Source organism: Bactrocera dorsalis, chromosome 3 (genome assembly GCF_023373825.1).
Source record: "Bactrocera dorsalis isolate Fly_Bdor chromosome 3, ASM2337382v1, whole genome shotgun sequence".
In the NCBI taxonomy this organism is placed as follows: Eukaryota; Metazoa; Arthropoda; class Insecta; order Diptera; family Tephritidae; genus Bactrocera; species Bactrocera dorsalis.
Window position 1 is genome coordinate 60289603 of NC_064305.1, and position 14609 is coordinate 60304211.

At 38.2% G+C, this 14609-nt stretch overlaps 1 protein-coding gene and 1 long non-coding RNA gene across 3 annotated transcripts in view; one reads left to right on the top strand and one right to left on the bottom strand.

Moving 5' to 3' along the window:
* Window positions 1-14609, bottom strand: part of LOC125777302 (uncharacterized) — a 154523-nt gene that overhangs the window by 116220 nt on the left and 23694 nt on the right. The gene's annotated exons all lie outside the window — the stretch shown is intronic.
* LOC105221941 (integrin alpha-PS3) lies at window positions 737-13556 on the top strand. Of its 2 annotated transcripts, none has more exons than XM_049451711.1 (14): window positions 737-1017; window positions 1082-1327; window positions 5571-5695; window positions 5765-5911; window positions 6205-6383; window positions 6453-6677; window positions 8393-8495; window positions 8578-9153; window positions 9572-9701; window positions 11207-11575; window positions 11637-11706; window positions 12309-12751; window positions 12814-12949; window positions 13280-13556. In XM_049451711.1, the coding sequence occupies exons 1-14, from the start codon at window positions 836-838 to the stop codon at window positions 13409-13411; spliced, it is 3063 nt and encodes a 1020-aa protein (XP_049307668.1). In that variant the 5' UTR covers window positions 737-835; the 3' UTR covers window positions 13412-13556. The 2 variants fall into 2 exon arrangements, with proteins under 2 accessions (XP_049307668.1, XP_049307669.1); XM_049451712.1 differs by having other exon boundaries at window positions 5595-5695.

Sequence of the window (14609 nt, forward strand, 5' to 3'; positions counted from 1 at the left end):
TCCAAGCACACCCGACTGGTGCGTTTTTCCACGCTTGGGAGCGGATTCATTGAGTTCAGTCCACTCAGATGACTGCGGATTGGCTTTCGGAGTTAAATGCTTGAACCATGTTTCATCTATTGTCACACATCGACCCAAAAATCAGGTTTGTTAGGCTTGAACATCTCCAAACATTATCGACTCGTTGTTATCTTTAGTCAAACGTGAGCTCGTGGCACCCACGTTGCTAGAGCCTTCTCGTTCTCAAATATTCGTGCATGATATGATAATTTAGAGTGCCTGATATCTTGAAACTTCACTTTCCGGTCCTCCAAATTACTTTGTGGACTTTTTCGTTTGCGTCTTTGGTGCTCACCACGTCTAAACTTAGCATACCAATCCGTGATGGTTGATTTTCCTGCGGCAGTGTTCGGACACTCGTCTTCAAGCCAAGGTATCGCTGCAACTGTATTTTTTCCCCTTCAAAAAGCAATATTTTATCAACACACGAAATTAGAGAGTTTTTATCAATTTTTTCACAATAACAAAAGTTGACTTAGTAAAATTTATTTAATTCACAAACTAATGATCCGAGAGGGCCTCGGTTCCACCTTATATTTAAAAGGCTGGATATGCCATCACAAATATGTTATATATATAAGTATGTACTTATGTATTTACGCATTTGCAGACCGCATTATTCGCATTTGATATTAGCAAAGCGATAAATAAAATTAGTCATGCTTAGGGTCCCAACATAAGTCAAGCTCAAGTGCGAAAAGCGCACTCACTTTCAGTCTGCGCCGTTGGATAATTCGAGTCGGTTTGTTACTAAATTAAAAATTCTTTTATCGAAATGTACCTCCTTGAGTTCTGCTTTGTATTATTGTGTTTAAATATATATGCCATAGAGTCATTTAATTTGGCACCAAAACCAAATCTTATAATCAAGGAACCATTAAACGCAGCGCCAGGAAACGGTAGCCAAAAACCGTTTAGTTCCTACTTCGGCTACACGATTTTGCTACGTGACAAGAGGTAAATTGCGCCCTAAATATCTAGATACTATATGTCTATGTGATACCAAAAAATTCTTTTAAAGCATAATAATCGGCGCACCACAAGCATTTAATGGATTGGATCGAAGCGGTGCGATTTACAAATACGATTTTGCGACTAAGCAAGTGAAACCGCTTAAATTGGAAAATGTTGCAGAGTCTACGTATTTCAATTATCTGCGACCAAATACGGAGCATCAGTGGTTAGGTGCGTCTATGGATGGCGGCAGCAAAGACGAGGAGCCGCTGATTGTATGCGCTCCGCTAAAAACAGCCACTTTGTTCGATAAGTAAGTATGATTAGTTACGTAACTCACAGAGAAGTTCGTTTATATATACATAGTTATCACAAGTGTAGCCAATAAAATACAGACAAAAGTTCGGAAAATATGAATAAATCAGTACGCAAAGTCGGAGTTGGAATACACACCACTAATAACCATATAATAAGTAGTGTGAAGTATTTTGTGATGTGAACAAAACTCTTAAACGATTTCAATCAAGTTTCTTGAAACGGTTGTCTCAAAGGTGGTCGAAGTCGAATTCTCTTACGATCAACTCTGTGATCTACTCAAAATTATAAAATATGTCTTCCATAGTAATCAATATTAATAAATATTTTTAAATATTAGAAAATTATGAAAGTGAAACATCAGAAAAACCCACGAAATGTTAAAGCCTAATAATGTGACTAAAATATTTTTGCGAATTGTGACTCACAAAAATTTCACAGTTTGCACTTATTCTTATCAAAGCTGGCGCAAACAGTCCATACTTTAACAAAACAATTCGACGAAATACATTGTGTTAAAAAAATTACCCGGAAATTATAAATAAAACACGAAATATATAATTATTCATCAATGTTTATTTTGTCGCTTTCAAAGTAATCCTCATCAGATGTAATACACATACATATTGTCAACGATTTTTTGAATCTTCGAAATACTTTTCATAAGCACCTTTTGGGATGGCTTTCAGCGGGTTTTGTTTTACCTTGTCGATCGACTGAAAACGGGTTCAACAGAGCGGCAATTTCAGTTTTGTTGACAAAAAAAAAAATCGCACTCAGCCAAATCTGGTGAATACGGTGGTTGAACGTCGGTACTCATTGCGTTTTTGATTTAAAATTCGTTCACAAACGAGGCTCAATGGGATGGCGCTTATCAACGCATTAAATCTATTAACTGTTCTTCCACAATTCCGGTCGTTTTCGACAGATGTTCTCAAGCAAACGCCTCAATACGATCAAATAGAAGACCTCATTGAGCGTCTGTCTCTTCGTAACAATTCATGATGCTCTAAACCATGAATATCGGAAAAACATTGAGTATCACCTTGATTTTGAGCGACATTAGCGTTTTTTTTTTGGTTTCGGTTCGGTTTTCTTCCTCCATTCCAATGATTGTTGACTTGTTTACATGCCAAACTCAAAAATTCATGTCTCATCGGCAGTTATAATGGTCTCTATAAATGTGAGAGCGGAAATCGCCTGATCAAGCATGTCCAAAGAGACCTGTTTACGGTACTCTTTTTTTTTTTTAAATTCAGCATATCGTGATGAGTCGAGCAGGAACACGTTTCATAGCCAAAATATCTACCAAAATCATTCAAATGGCCACGCAAGAGCTGTTGAGTTCTCTTGCCATCTCTCCAACACTTGCCTGACGATTTGGAAGCACCAAATTCTTCACTTTTTTAATACTTTCATTAGTTAAAGAGGTCGAAGCTCGTACAGAACGAGACATGTCTTTAACGATCTCTCGACCGTCTTTGAAGGTTTTGTACCAATTGAATTTTTGATAAAACTGAATCACCGTAAGCCCTTTTTGACATTCGCAACGATTTCGCACACGAAATTTGGTAAAAAATACAACATTTGAGACAAACAAAGCAAGAAGTTGAAATCCGGTTGATTGTCTGTCCGTTCAAACTGTAACTATGGGCAAAAATTTTTGAAAAAGTGGGCGTGGCCCCTTGGTCTAGCGCCCATATAACTAATATCAGGATTTTCAAACATCCGGCTGACTTTACTCTATATGATTGGTTTTATACTTTAAAAAAAATTTCCGTGGCTTTGATTCTTGAAATTTTCAATTGCACCCGAACTTAGCCATACCTTACTTGTTTTGAAATATCATTTACCCGGAGAATTTAATTATAATTTTAGAATGCTTTTTTGATTAAATTTATATCAATCGTTTATAAACGAGCAAAAATTTTGCTGAGCTGTACAACCGCAAACGCCTTGCTGGGCTTTAAAGACTGTACGAAATAATTTAGAAACAACTTAAAATGCGATAGGAGGTCAAACGTCACAATTCGTGAAATAATTTTAGGCTTAGTGTAGACACGAGCCAGCAATTGGTCATGCTCTGTTCAATTGAAGAACTTACAAATTACGTCATTTGTATTAAATATAACCTACGAAGAGGGAGTGAGGGTTTTATAAGCCAGATAACTGCTTCGAAAGTGCTCTAAATGATATCAATATATAATAAAGGATGTTTATATAGACAGTTATGACCCAATATTTATCTTTCTTTGATTTTGGAGGTTATTCCACAGGCTCACGAGGCGCGATAATGTGTTAACCAAAAGTTTCCTTCAATAAATTTATTGTTTGATTGACTGTATCGCTTGTAGTAACGTCTTGTTGGAGCAAAAGACGAAAATGTCACCCATTGTGGCTCTATAGTTTTCCATTGATTGCAACATTATATCGGTCCAGTGATTATCTCGTTTTGGGTCCCCTCATGTGCGACGTGCCTGATGATTTTGTAAGTTTGGAAACCATGATCCTTCCGCAAAATCTACTTTGAAGGGAATGGGCATAGCTCCAATTGTGGTGCGCGATGTCGGTTGGACTCATTCGGGTCTTCTTCGATACACAGCCTCTACTGCAATAGCGTCTTCGGTGCGCACTGTATGGCATCTTTGAGGATGCGCATAATATACTAGAGTAAACGTGGCGCGTAACCGATTCACGATTGCTTGAATTAGCGACTCTGTAGGACTACAGTTTTACAGTTTACAGCCTTAGTTCTTGAGCTTAAGCTTTCAAAGTCGTTATGGCATTGGCGGGGCCAGCATTTTTGAGAAGGAACGAATTGAAAATAATCGGACTCTCAATTTTCTATCACATGAATTATATTATTAGGGATATTTTGAACACTTATAGCGATATATCTTTGAAACTATTTCTTTAATACTTTCAACAAAATTAAAAAGTGAACCTGTGCTTTATAGAAAATGTTGGGTAGTCGAAAAAAACTTTTGGTATTTTGTTAATGGATGTCGTGGCAGTCGTATATCTCCAGTGCTACCAGGTGACATTTTAAGCTCCATTTAACCAAAAAAAGTTACAGCTGTTCAAAAATGAGTAAAAAGAATGAAGAAATTCGCTATATCATGAAATTTTTGTATAAAAAAGGGAAGAATGACATGCAAGCCAACAATGAAACTTGTAAAGTTTAGGAGACGATGCCGTATCAGTTCGCGTAGCACAACAATGATTCGCTCGCTTCCGTTCTGGAAATTTCGATGTGAAAGATGCTCTCTCTCTCTCGCTTTGTTCGACTTATCGGTGAAAAAGCCGATGAAATTATGGAAAGGATTGACTAGGACCGTCACATAAGCCGTCATGACATCACTATGGAACTTAACATTCATCATCAAAAGGCTACAAAAAGAAGCTCGATGTTTGAGTACCACATCATCATCAGATCATGGTCCAAGCCTGGTGAACCTCAACATATGGTCGCAAAGCCAGGATTGATGCCTCGAAAGGTTATGCTGAGTGTTTGGTGGGATTGGAAAGTAACCATCCACTGTGAGCTGCTCCAACCTGCTCGAGCGATTGATTCCACATTTTACTATCCACAACTGATGAGATTGAAGCAAGCATTCCAAAAAAACGGCCAGAACTGCACAATAGAAAGGGCTTCGTCTTCTATCAGGACAACACTTGAGTACACACATCTTTGATGACTCGGCAAAAAAATAAGTAAGCTTTAAACAGATTAGTCGTCATCTATTCGCCATAAAATGAGCTAGAAATTGTTCAATGTCCTTACCTCTTAAAACTCCTGGCTTAAGGGATTTGTTGATTAGAAAAGGCTTTAACATTTTATCGCCAGATGTGTTACAACAAAGCAGGAGAGTTACTCGATCTTTGGATGCTTTAAGCCCACAAGCTGTGTTTTGAGATTTTACTATGAATGCTCTTTTTGGCATTTGCTTCCAGAACAATGCAGTTTCGTCGATATTAAATATTTGATCTGGAATATATCTGCAATCTTGAACTATTTTTTTTTTTTGCTGATGCCAATTCTCCTTGAATTTTTACGTTGTGAAAAGCGTGTCTTTTCAGAAAATCTATCAGCTATCCCTTGATCCTACATTGATTAGTTCCCTGATGGGATACTCCTGGAGTCGGTTGTATATTTTAAGTGCTTTCTCTGTAATAATTTTTCCATCGTTAAAAGTTGTTTTCCTGTAAATCTTCAATCCATTACACTAATGGTTTTTCAGTTTTCTCCAAATTAAATTTTTCAGCCAAGCATACATGCACGGCTTGTGCTATTGGACCAACAATACAATGGGCGATGATTCACAAGATCGAGTCTGGAAAATATTAAGTCCATTTTCCGCTAAAAGTTTGTGCACTCTTCAAGTTCCTAACTAAAGATATGACTGAATTAAATGATTTCTTCATATACATTCAGGTAAGCAGGATGAGCAGGATGTCAAAGATAAAAATCGTAAGCCGCTATACGGCAATGTGAGATTTGGTGAATTCGGTTTCAGCGTCCAATTAACGTCGGAGAATGATGAAGTTATATTCGGATCACCAGGCGTCCTCAATTGGGCAGGTAGGTAAAAGGGATATTTCTGAGCTTTCCTTTTATATTATTTTAATGAAAGTATCAGTTTTAAGGTTTTTCACTAAATACGCCTAGGTCGTCAACAGAAAAACATTTAAATGAGAAATAAAACAGGTCTATACGTTATTCAAAATCGATAAAAAATCATCCAAATATTCGAATAGATATCCTCATACTCAAGTACTCAAACATTAGCCAATGGACAATATTTTTGTTTTGACTTTGTCTTTTTATTTTGTCTTTTTACACTCAAATAATAAAACGTATTTGATATTCTCCAGGAAATGTGATACACTACAATATGAATACCCAAAAGCCCAGAGCGACAATACAAGGGCCAAAAATGGCATCATATAAAGGATATGCCGTGGGTTGTGGGCACTTCAATGTCAGCGATAAGAAGCAGTTGTCATACGTGGTTACTATGCCAAATGCGAACAGTGAAACGAAATTGGGTGCGGTAAGTTCGTGAGCGTGCACTTTAACTGAATTATCCGCTAGTCAAAATTTACTATAACTGTTTTTGTAGCTACAAATTTACACTGCACCGCCGAGTTGGAATAAACAATTTCCGTTCCAACTAGGGTTGACCGGCGCACAATATGGCGAGTACTTTGGTTATTCCCTACTGGTGGAGGACCTTAATGGTGACGGCCTCGATGATATGCTCATTGGTGCACCACATCACACAGTTAACAGTGTTTTCGAAGCGGGTGCAGTCTATATGTTTATAAATCTTGGACGGGGAAAGCAGGTAAGAATTCTCAATAACTGAGTGAATGTGTCCAAATTGACAGTAACCAGTAAATGAACAACATTTTGTGGGTCGTGTGTTCACGTGTGGTCTGCGTATTCTACATAAACTGTTGTTTAAAATATAGATTTCTTCAGAACAAAGACTTTAAGATTTGTCCTGCTTTAATCAGTAAGATCACTTACTAATTTAGACGGTAGTTGCTTTGAGGTGTCTTTTTAAAGTTACTAACTCCGTCACCGAATCAAAAAGTTTTGAATTCTTATAATATTCTAAATAAATTTAGATTATTGCAATTTATTCCTCCTTCGATCTCATTCTAGATCATTAGTACTCTCTTTTCTTATTACTCTCTCGGCTATCGTACAAACATATGTATCATTTATACAATTTTTGAATATAGAATTAGAAACTCTACGTTTTCAGACACAGATAAATGAGAATTCCAAAAATCAATGAATCAATGAGACTCAGTCGGATTAGCCAGTAGTAATGTCAGATGAAGGCTAATGTCGGAACGTCAACGCTTTTTACGAACTTTAATAGCAACTTGACATCAAATTTTGATACTTTATCTCGTCCCTTGAACTACGAAGCATTAAAATATCTAAGGCAAGTTCTATATAGTGCTGAATATTCTGTATTTATCGTCGTACCTTAAGCCCATCCGGCTCGCAAGTGATGCCAAAAGGTTATTACCTGTTATTAGGCCAACAACCGTCCTGCAGGCCTTTCGTTATCGTGTGAGTAAAAAGCTTTTCTTCAGTCCTCTTATAGATGATCTTTGCGATCCTGCAAATTCTTAAAGCATTCTATCTCTCACTGATCAATCTGCTTTTAGTCCATACATAGTTTTTAATGATTTCTGTATTTTCTGTACTGGTTCGGTAGCCAGACGGATGGTACTTTTGGGAATCTTCTAAGTTATTTCGTTTCTCGAAATCCTTTTGTGGCCTGGAACTGAATATATATGCAACTGCTTTTCGGCAGCCGCTACATCCACTTTTTTCCCAGCTTCTAAGAACATTCTTTGATGTAATGCGATGTGAGAATTTTGCCTTAATTGTTGTCTGGCTATCGGCGTAGATATTGATCTTCTTTCTATTGTTTCCTTCGTTGTCAACTATCTGAGCAACTTTCCTGATTGTAAAGACTTCCGCCTGGAAGATACTGCAGAGAAGCTTGAAGGATAGGCTGATATCCACTTCCGAGCAATAAATTCCGGCGGCCACTCCATGAGTCATTTTCCATCCGTCTGATTCGTATAGATGTTGTGAGATCCGCGGGCGAATCATTTACTCCTGCGCCATTTAACCTCTTTAAGTGTGACTGGTAACCTTTTCTAATAAAGCCTGAGAGTAAGTGTTCTACTTTATCCACCAACCCATTGCTTATTGAACTATGGCCGAAGGTCTTTGTGGAGAATTCACCTAACGCCGCCAAACTTGCACCTGATTTTGCTGCAGAACTTTCCACTTCATTGTCGTTTGGTGCTAGTAACCTTTTCAGTGCAGCCGCTGGTGTGATTCATAGCGCACCCGTTATTCAGAGAACGGCGAGTGGCTGTTTCCACTCTAACGATTTTCTGCATGAGATTTTGCTGATCCATCACATCAAAATGGCTTATATTAGTACATAAATATATTAGAAAACTGAGTAAATACTAGAAAATTCCTGCCATAAATTAACTTTATTTCGTTATGTGGTTCTTAAAGCTGAGTTTCAAGCAAACATTGTTGGAGTCTCCGTTTTCGAGAAGTGGACACTTTGGAACTTCATTGGGTAAACTGGGAGACGTAAATGGTGATGATTATAAAGGTGAGCTCTTTTACTATTTACTTACATGTATCACTTACTTGGTTATTATATTCCTTTTTTCCTATTATATTCCTTTCGACAGACATAGCCATTGGCGCTCCGTTCGCTGGTAATAATGGCAATGGGGCGGTTGCCATCTACTTTGGCGGTCCGAACGGTCTCGATGTCCAACCACGACAAATATTGAACGTGAGCGAGCAATTGGTCGGCAGTGGTGGCATGTTCGGTCACGGTCTCTCCAGAGGTGGTGATAACAATACGAATGATTATAATCTGGCTGTCGGCGCACCAAATGCCGATATGGTGTTTGTTTATCGCGCGTATCCGGTAGTGAAGATTAATGCGACAATACTGCCAAAGAATTTAATAATTCCCACAAATACAACAAGCTTAAAATTCGATATATGCATTAATATCCAAAGTAATTCGATGAAGATTCGAACACAAGAACTGCTACTCGATTTGAGTGTCGCTGCTGAGGAGAAGCGTATAAATGTGAGACATTGCATTGGCAAGGAACCCTTCATAGCGGGTTTAACGCCGCAATGTCTGCCATGTAATGCCACGCTCATATTCGATGACCGTTATATATTTATACCGATAATTATGGAGCTGACTTACCGCTTGAAAAATGATGGCAAGACACAAGAGAACTCGGGTGAGTAACAAAGTTATATAAAATGGTTGGAATCGTTAAAAAAGTTTGACTGGTCAAAGGAGTTTTGAATTTTATCGCTACAGAACGTACGTTTGAAAACACTATTGGCGATGGAGAATAATGCTTTCTACGTCATGAAAACCAACCTTCATGGAAACGTTGTTCTAGAAAGATTTCTTCAGACTTTGCTTCTGACTTACTCTAAAGGAATTATAAATTTTTTTTATGAGATAAAGCTATTAACGGATAGACTTCGTCATACCAAACCCTTCACTAGATGTCGCGAACTAAGCAAAGCTCATTATAATATGTATTGTTACAAAAGTTGATAAAAATTCTTGATTGATTGAATTGATTCTTTTTAATATATACAACTTGATGACTCTCCAGACATTGATTATTGTTTTTTATTTTACAGAATTTTGCAGTAATTGTGCGGTCGTAGATCCTGCGTGGCCAAGCATGGTGAAAGCTCAAATCCAATATCTACATAATTGTAAGGGTTTGGTTTGTTTCGTCGATCTTCGGTTTGAAGGTGTAGAAATACCGTAAGTTGTTCATAAAGTCTGCTGTTGAACTAAATTGTTTTCGGTAATGAGAATTAGTGGACCAAGTTTATTGACAATCAACTTCGAAAAGTTTTGGTATCCAATTAAAAGACATTAAAATCATTCCACTTAATATAATTAATATTGAGCATGAGCAGATTGGAGCGAACTGCAAGGGCTACTGCTCTACTTGATACCAGAATTAAGTCTCCTGCCAGACTTCGTAGCCGAAACTACTACCACTTTAGCCTCCATATAGCGCTATTCTGGTGACCAGGTGGCCGCTCATATAAAAACTACACCTACACCACGACCTATGAGATAGGCACCTCTGATGCAAAAATGTATTCAGAGGCCTATGCTCCGTAAGCAAATAACCCTAACCTCAGACAAAATCCAAAGTTAGGGTTACTCTCAACAAACTCAACGTGACGAATGTACTCATAAGTCACGCGACCGTTAGAATTATTGTCCCTACGGTGTTGTCACCTACATCTAACCTTATCATCTAGCCTTCAGCTCCATAAATATCCCTCCCTCTACACATCATCGCCGGAAATCCAATCACTCCGCAGCAATGACAGACTCAAGCCCCTTCTTAACCTGAATACAATCAGGTCAAAAGGGAGACTAGCAAAACTTGCATAGCATCCGTCAAAACAGCACATTTTCGAGGCCGCAATCACTCCACAAAAGGCGTCTTACTTTACCTTTGACCGCCTGCATGCGCTTCTTCATTCCTACCAAGTGTGGAGTAAAACTTTTCTTTGCACTCATGCCCAGCCCCAGATTTTTGACTTGCGTCGCATACCTGTTGCAGACCCCATACACCCGGACAATCGGTGGGCAAACCGGCGACTATCTACCTTTCAGCAACATTGCCACCGTTTTCCTCATTGATATATCAGCCTCCACACCTAAACCACAAATATTTACAATTTCTAAAAGTGTCCTCCCGCCCGCTCTAACTCAGACCGCGCATGACCTTCAACTGGAAGAAAAAGATCGCACAACAATTACAAAGTGGCTCGAGCAGTCCCAGCAGACAGTCCATCACGAGATTCGAAATATGTAGACCACAGATGTAACCCTGCGGACAGCCAAAACCAAGCATCAGATACACTGCGTCCTTCCCTGAAGCTCCTAAAAGCGTTCCATGATAAATCTCTCCAGCACTTTTCCAAATATGGGAAGGAGACTGATGCCTCGAGACGCACTATCATAAATGCCCTTCAGTTTTCGAGAATGAACTTCCACAAGCTTTTGCACATCTCTCCGTTCAAACCATCAAAACCTGGGGACCATTTAGACTTAACCTAACTCCCCATCATCTCTCGTTCTACCGTCAGCTCTTCTTTTTTCGAACTGAGATTAAAAGAACTCTGAGACTTTGAATCTCCATGCGAATAGTAGCCAGTTGATAGCACCGAACAAAGCGGAGAACATTACACATTAGCACTTGCTTATCACTAAATTTAAATTTTTTTCTTCCTTTCTGATACCAGTAAGAATGTAATATTGGGCAGAGGCAGCGTATTACCTCTCAAATATATTATAACTAACAATGGCGAGGAGGCCTACAATACCCAACTCATCATAAAATCCTCCTTAAACGTGCCCATCACAAAAATGCCTGCCGAATGTGTTGGAGAATTCGAATTTGGTTGGCGTGTGGAGTGCAGCATTGCGAAGGGACGGGCCTTCAAAGGTACCGCGAAACAAGAGCTCAGCCTTGATCTTAGTAATGTGGTCGGTGCTACTGAAGTGGAGATAAACGCAACTGTTCACAGTACGGGAAAAGTAGTGACTCCTAATGTTAACAAATCGTCTGACAAGGTAAAACTTACCACAACAGCTGAGATTTGGATAGCAGAGTGAGTCGTTAACGAATTTAGTTAGGATGTAATTTTACGAATAATTGACTTCAATTTGCAGGACTTCAACGAAAAAAATTTTTGCTGGAACCGATGAGAAAGAAAATATCGCGGTTTCAACGGCTTTTGAGGTGAGTTTAGGTGCTGCTCTAATTAGTTTGAACTAATCGTATTAAGTTTGTATCCTACTGACCAAACAGTTATCTACGACAGTGGAGTCTATGTAATAAGACATAACACAAAACCTTTTTAAATGGTAGATATTGTTTCATATTTTGTCGTAGAAAATACGTAAAGCTAGGGAACAAATAATTTCCGGTCGAAACTTTAGAGTGTTAGAGGAGTTAGGGGCGAGACCCTATAAGTTCAAGTGCCTTTATTATGTTTGGGTAAAGTCGGTAAAGAGAAGAACTTTATTCGCAATAAAAAATATGGTATAAGCTTCTCTTCTGTGCCAGCATAATTTGGCCAAATATCCGTTTTTTCCCAGTAGGAATCCATGCGGTAAGCTTAAGCACTTCTTCGGATGCCAATCATAGCAGAAAAAGATGAAGAGGATTGGTATTTGGTTTTATAGTTTGAAGTTTTCAGACTTCCAAAAACAGATTTTTTTAAGCTCGCTCGACCGTTTGAAGAGTATCGAAGAGGTTACACAAAATAGAAAGTAAAGCTCGTCGACTTACAAAGCTCTGGCGTTTAGAATTAATATCTATTTCTATACAACTCTTTACAGATACAAAATAACGGTCCTAGTCCGCTTAGTTTCTTCCACTTAATTGTTGATTTTCCTATTGGATTCAGCGGCGGCCAATATATCAGCAACTACTCAGCGCAAGCTTATTTCAAGGACCTTGAGTATTCGAGCTTAGATTTCAACAAATCTGCACCAGCGTCGCCACCAACATTGAACACTACCGAGATATTATACGTGAATCAAATACCCGTAAATCACACGACTTTTATCACTTGCCAATCGACCGAAAACTCCGAGACGAAAATGTCATGCGCCTTGAGTAATTTTCATCCGGCGAATGCATTGTTCTCTGGCGAGAATATCACATTGTTATTGAACTATGAAATGAACTGGAAAAAGGCTGAGAAACTGCTGCCAAGCAATAGTCAATACTTGGCCCATGTTGCAATGGTGAATTTGCAGACGGATATGCCGATAAATGGGTGAGTCATTATTTACTTGAATATATTGATTATATTACTTACTAATCTCTTTAATTTTATAGTAACTTAAGTATTAAACAGCATTTCAAAGGCGCCATCTTTAAGAAGGATGCTAAAAGAAATCTATTCTGGATATATTTGGGCGCCATAATTGGTGGTATACTTTTGCTTATTGGAATGATATTGCTGCTACGAAAGGTGAGCAAACTTGAAAAACTTTCTCCGTTCTGTTAGTCTTTGTCATACCTGTATGGTGGTGAATCGAACACACAAAGTGATAGGCACGAGTGAGAGAAGAGTACGCAGTTATAACTCATACCATAATAATAAGAAAATTTACATAAGAATTTTTGTTTAGTGTGAAAGTTTCTACTCTCAAACAAGGCGTGAGGAAAATGGCGAATTAAAGACGGCTTATGCCTCTTATAAAATATTTGTGATCATGTGAAATTCCTTAAGCGCATCCCAAACCTTCATTGATTAACAACAACTCTTTCTTTTTCTTATTTAAATATTTCTTGCTTCCAGCTGGGCTTCTTCAAACGTTTGACAAAGGAAGAAATGGAGAAGAATTTGATTGAAAAGCGTGAAAAAGCGCGCATGAAGGAGGATCTCGATGTGTGTGTGGCCGAAATAGAGGATGATTTAAGCAGTTCTTAGTGGTTTTGATTATTAAGACTTAAAATATTATTAAGTCAATTGTTGATCATATATGAAGATACACATTTGTTCAGGATTTTTTGTTAAATATAAGAGTATTAAATTCTCCAGAACTAAAATATACGCTGTAAGTTTTTTATAAATAGTTATAAATGAAATCAAGCTCCAAGAATTCAAATAGTAAAGCTTCAATAATCCTTAAGAAACTTCAAAGATGATCTTTCATTGCTCATTAAGTGATCAGACAGTCGTAACACCGCTGTAAGCTTATGTTGTATCCCAAAAGCTTTTGAGTTTTGAGGAATCTATACAGAGACGATCAATTATGTTATTTTTTACAATGGGTCCATAACTACATTCATGCGGTTTTTATGCCTCGAACTGGGTATATTAAGATTGCCACGAAGTTTGTAATACCCAGAAGGAGACATCCGAAGCTCTTTAAAAAATAGATGTATATGTAGAAATGGTCAGTAAGAAGAGCTGAGTCGATTTGGCTATGTCCCTATGTCAGCACGCCTGTTTGATCTCACTATATTTGATTTTTGATTTCATTCAAACCTAATGAATCTAGTTATAGACCCATTGTGTATAAATTATTTTGAGTGTACAAAATATATTACGGATCCTTGGGTAAGTGATCAGTGAATGCTCTTTATCGTGTATATTATCAGATTGACCGGCATTCTAAGATGCCTAATAATACCTGCTTCAACCGACTACTATAGATTTTCGAAATCCTATGGTATTGAAACTAAATTCAATCTCCAATATTGCCTTCCTTTCAAGAGAAAAGCGTAAAAATGGTGAGGTAAACAGGGACGCATTATTAGCATCTATACGAATGAGTCCAAACTAGATAATCGAGAGGGAGGTGGTGTCTTTTCAGCAAATTTAGATACCAAAGTCCCCTTCCGTTTACCAGACCACTGCATTGTCTTTCACAGCTGTTCATTTTTACATGCAATTTTTTTGGCGACAATCTTGCAACTATGCGAGACCGTCCTCAGTGGCAGCAATGGCAAGTTGTCGCCATTCCGACACAAGTTTTCCGAATGCCTTAGTCAGTCCGTTCGTTATACTAGCGCCTGCAAATGAGGTTGTCCGTCCGCTAATTTTCAGACACATGCACATCTACACCAAAAATAACTCTTAAAGACCTCACAGCAGTTCTAATCCCATTTCTTTACTCAAAACT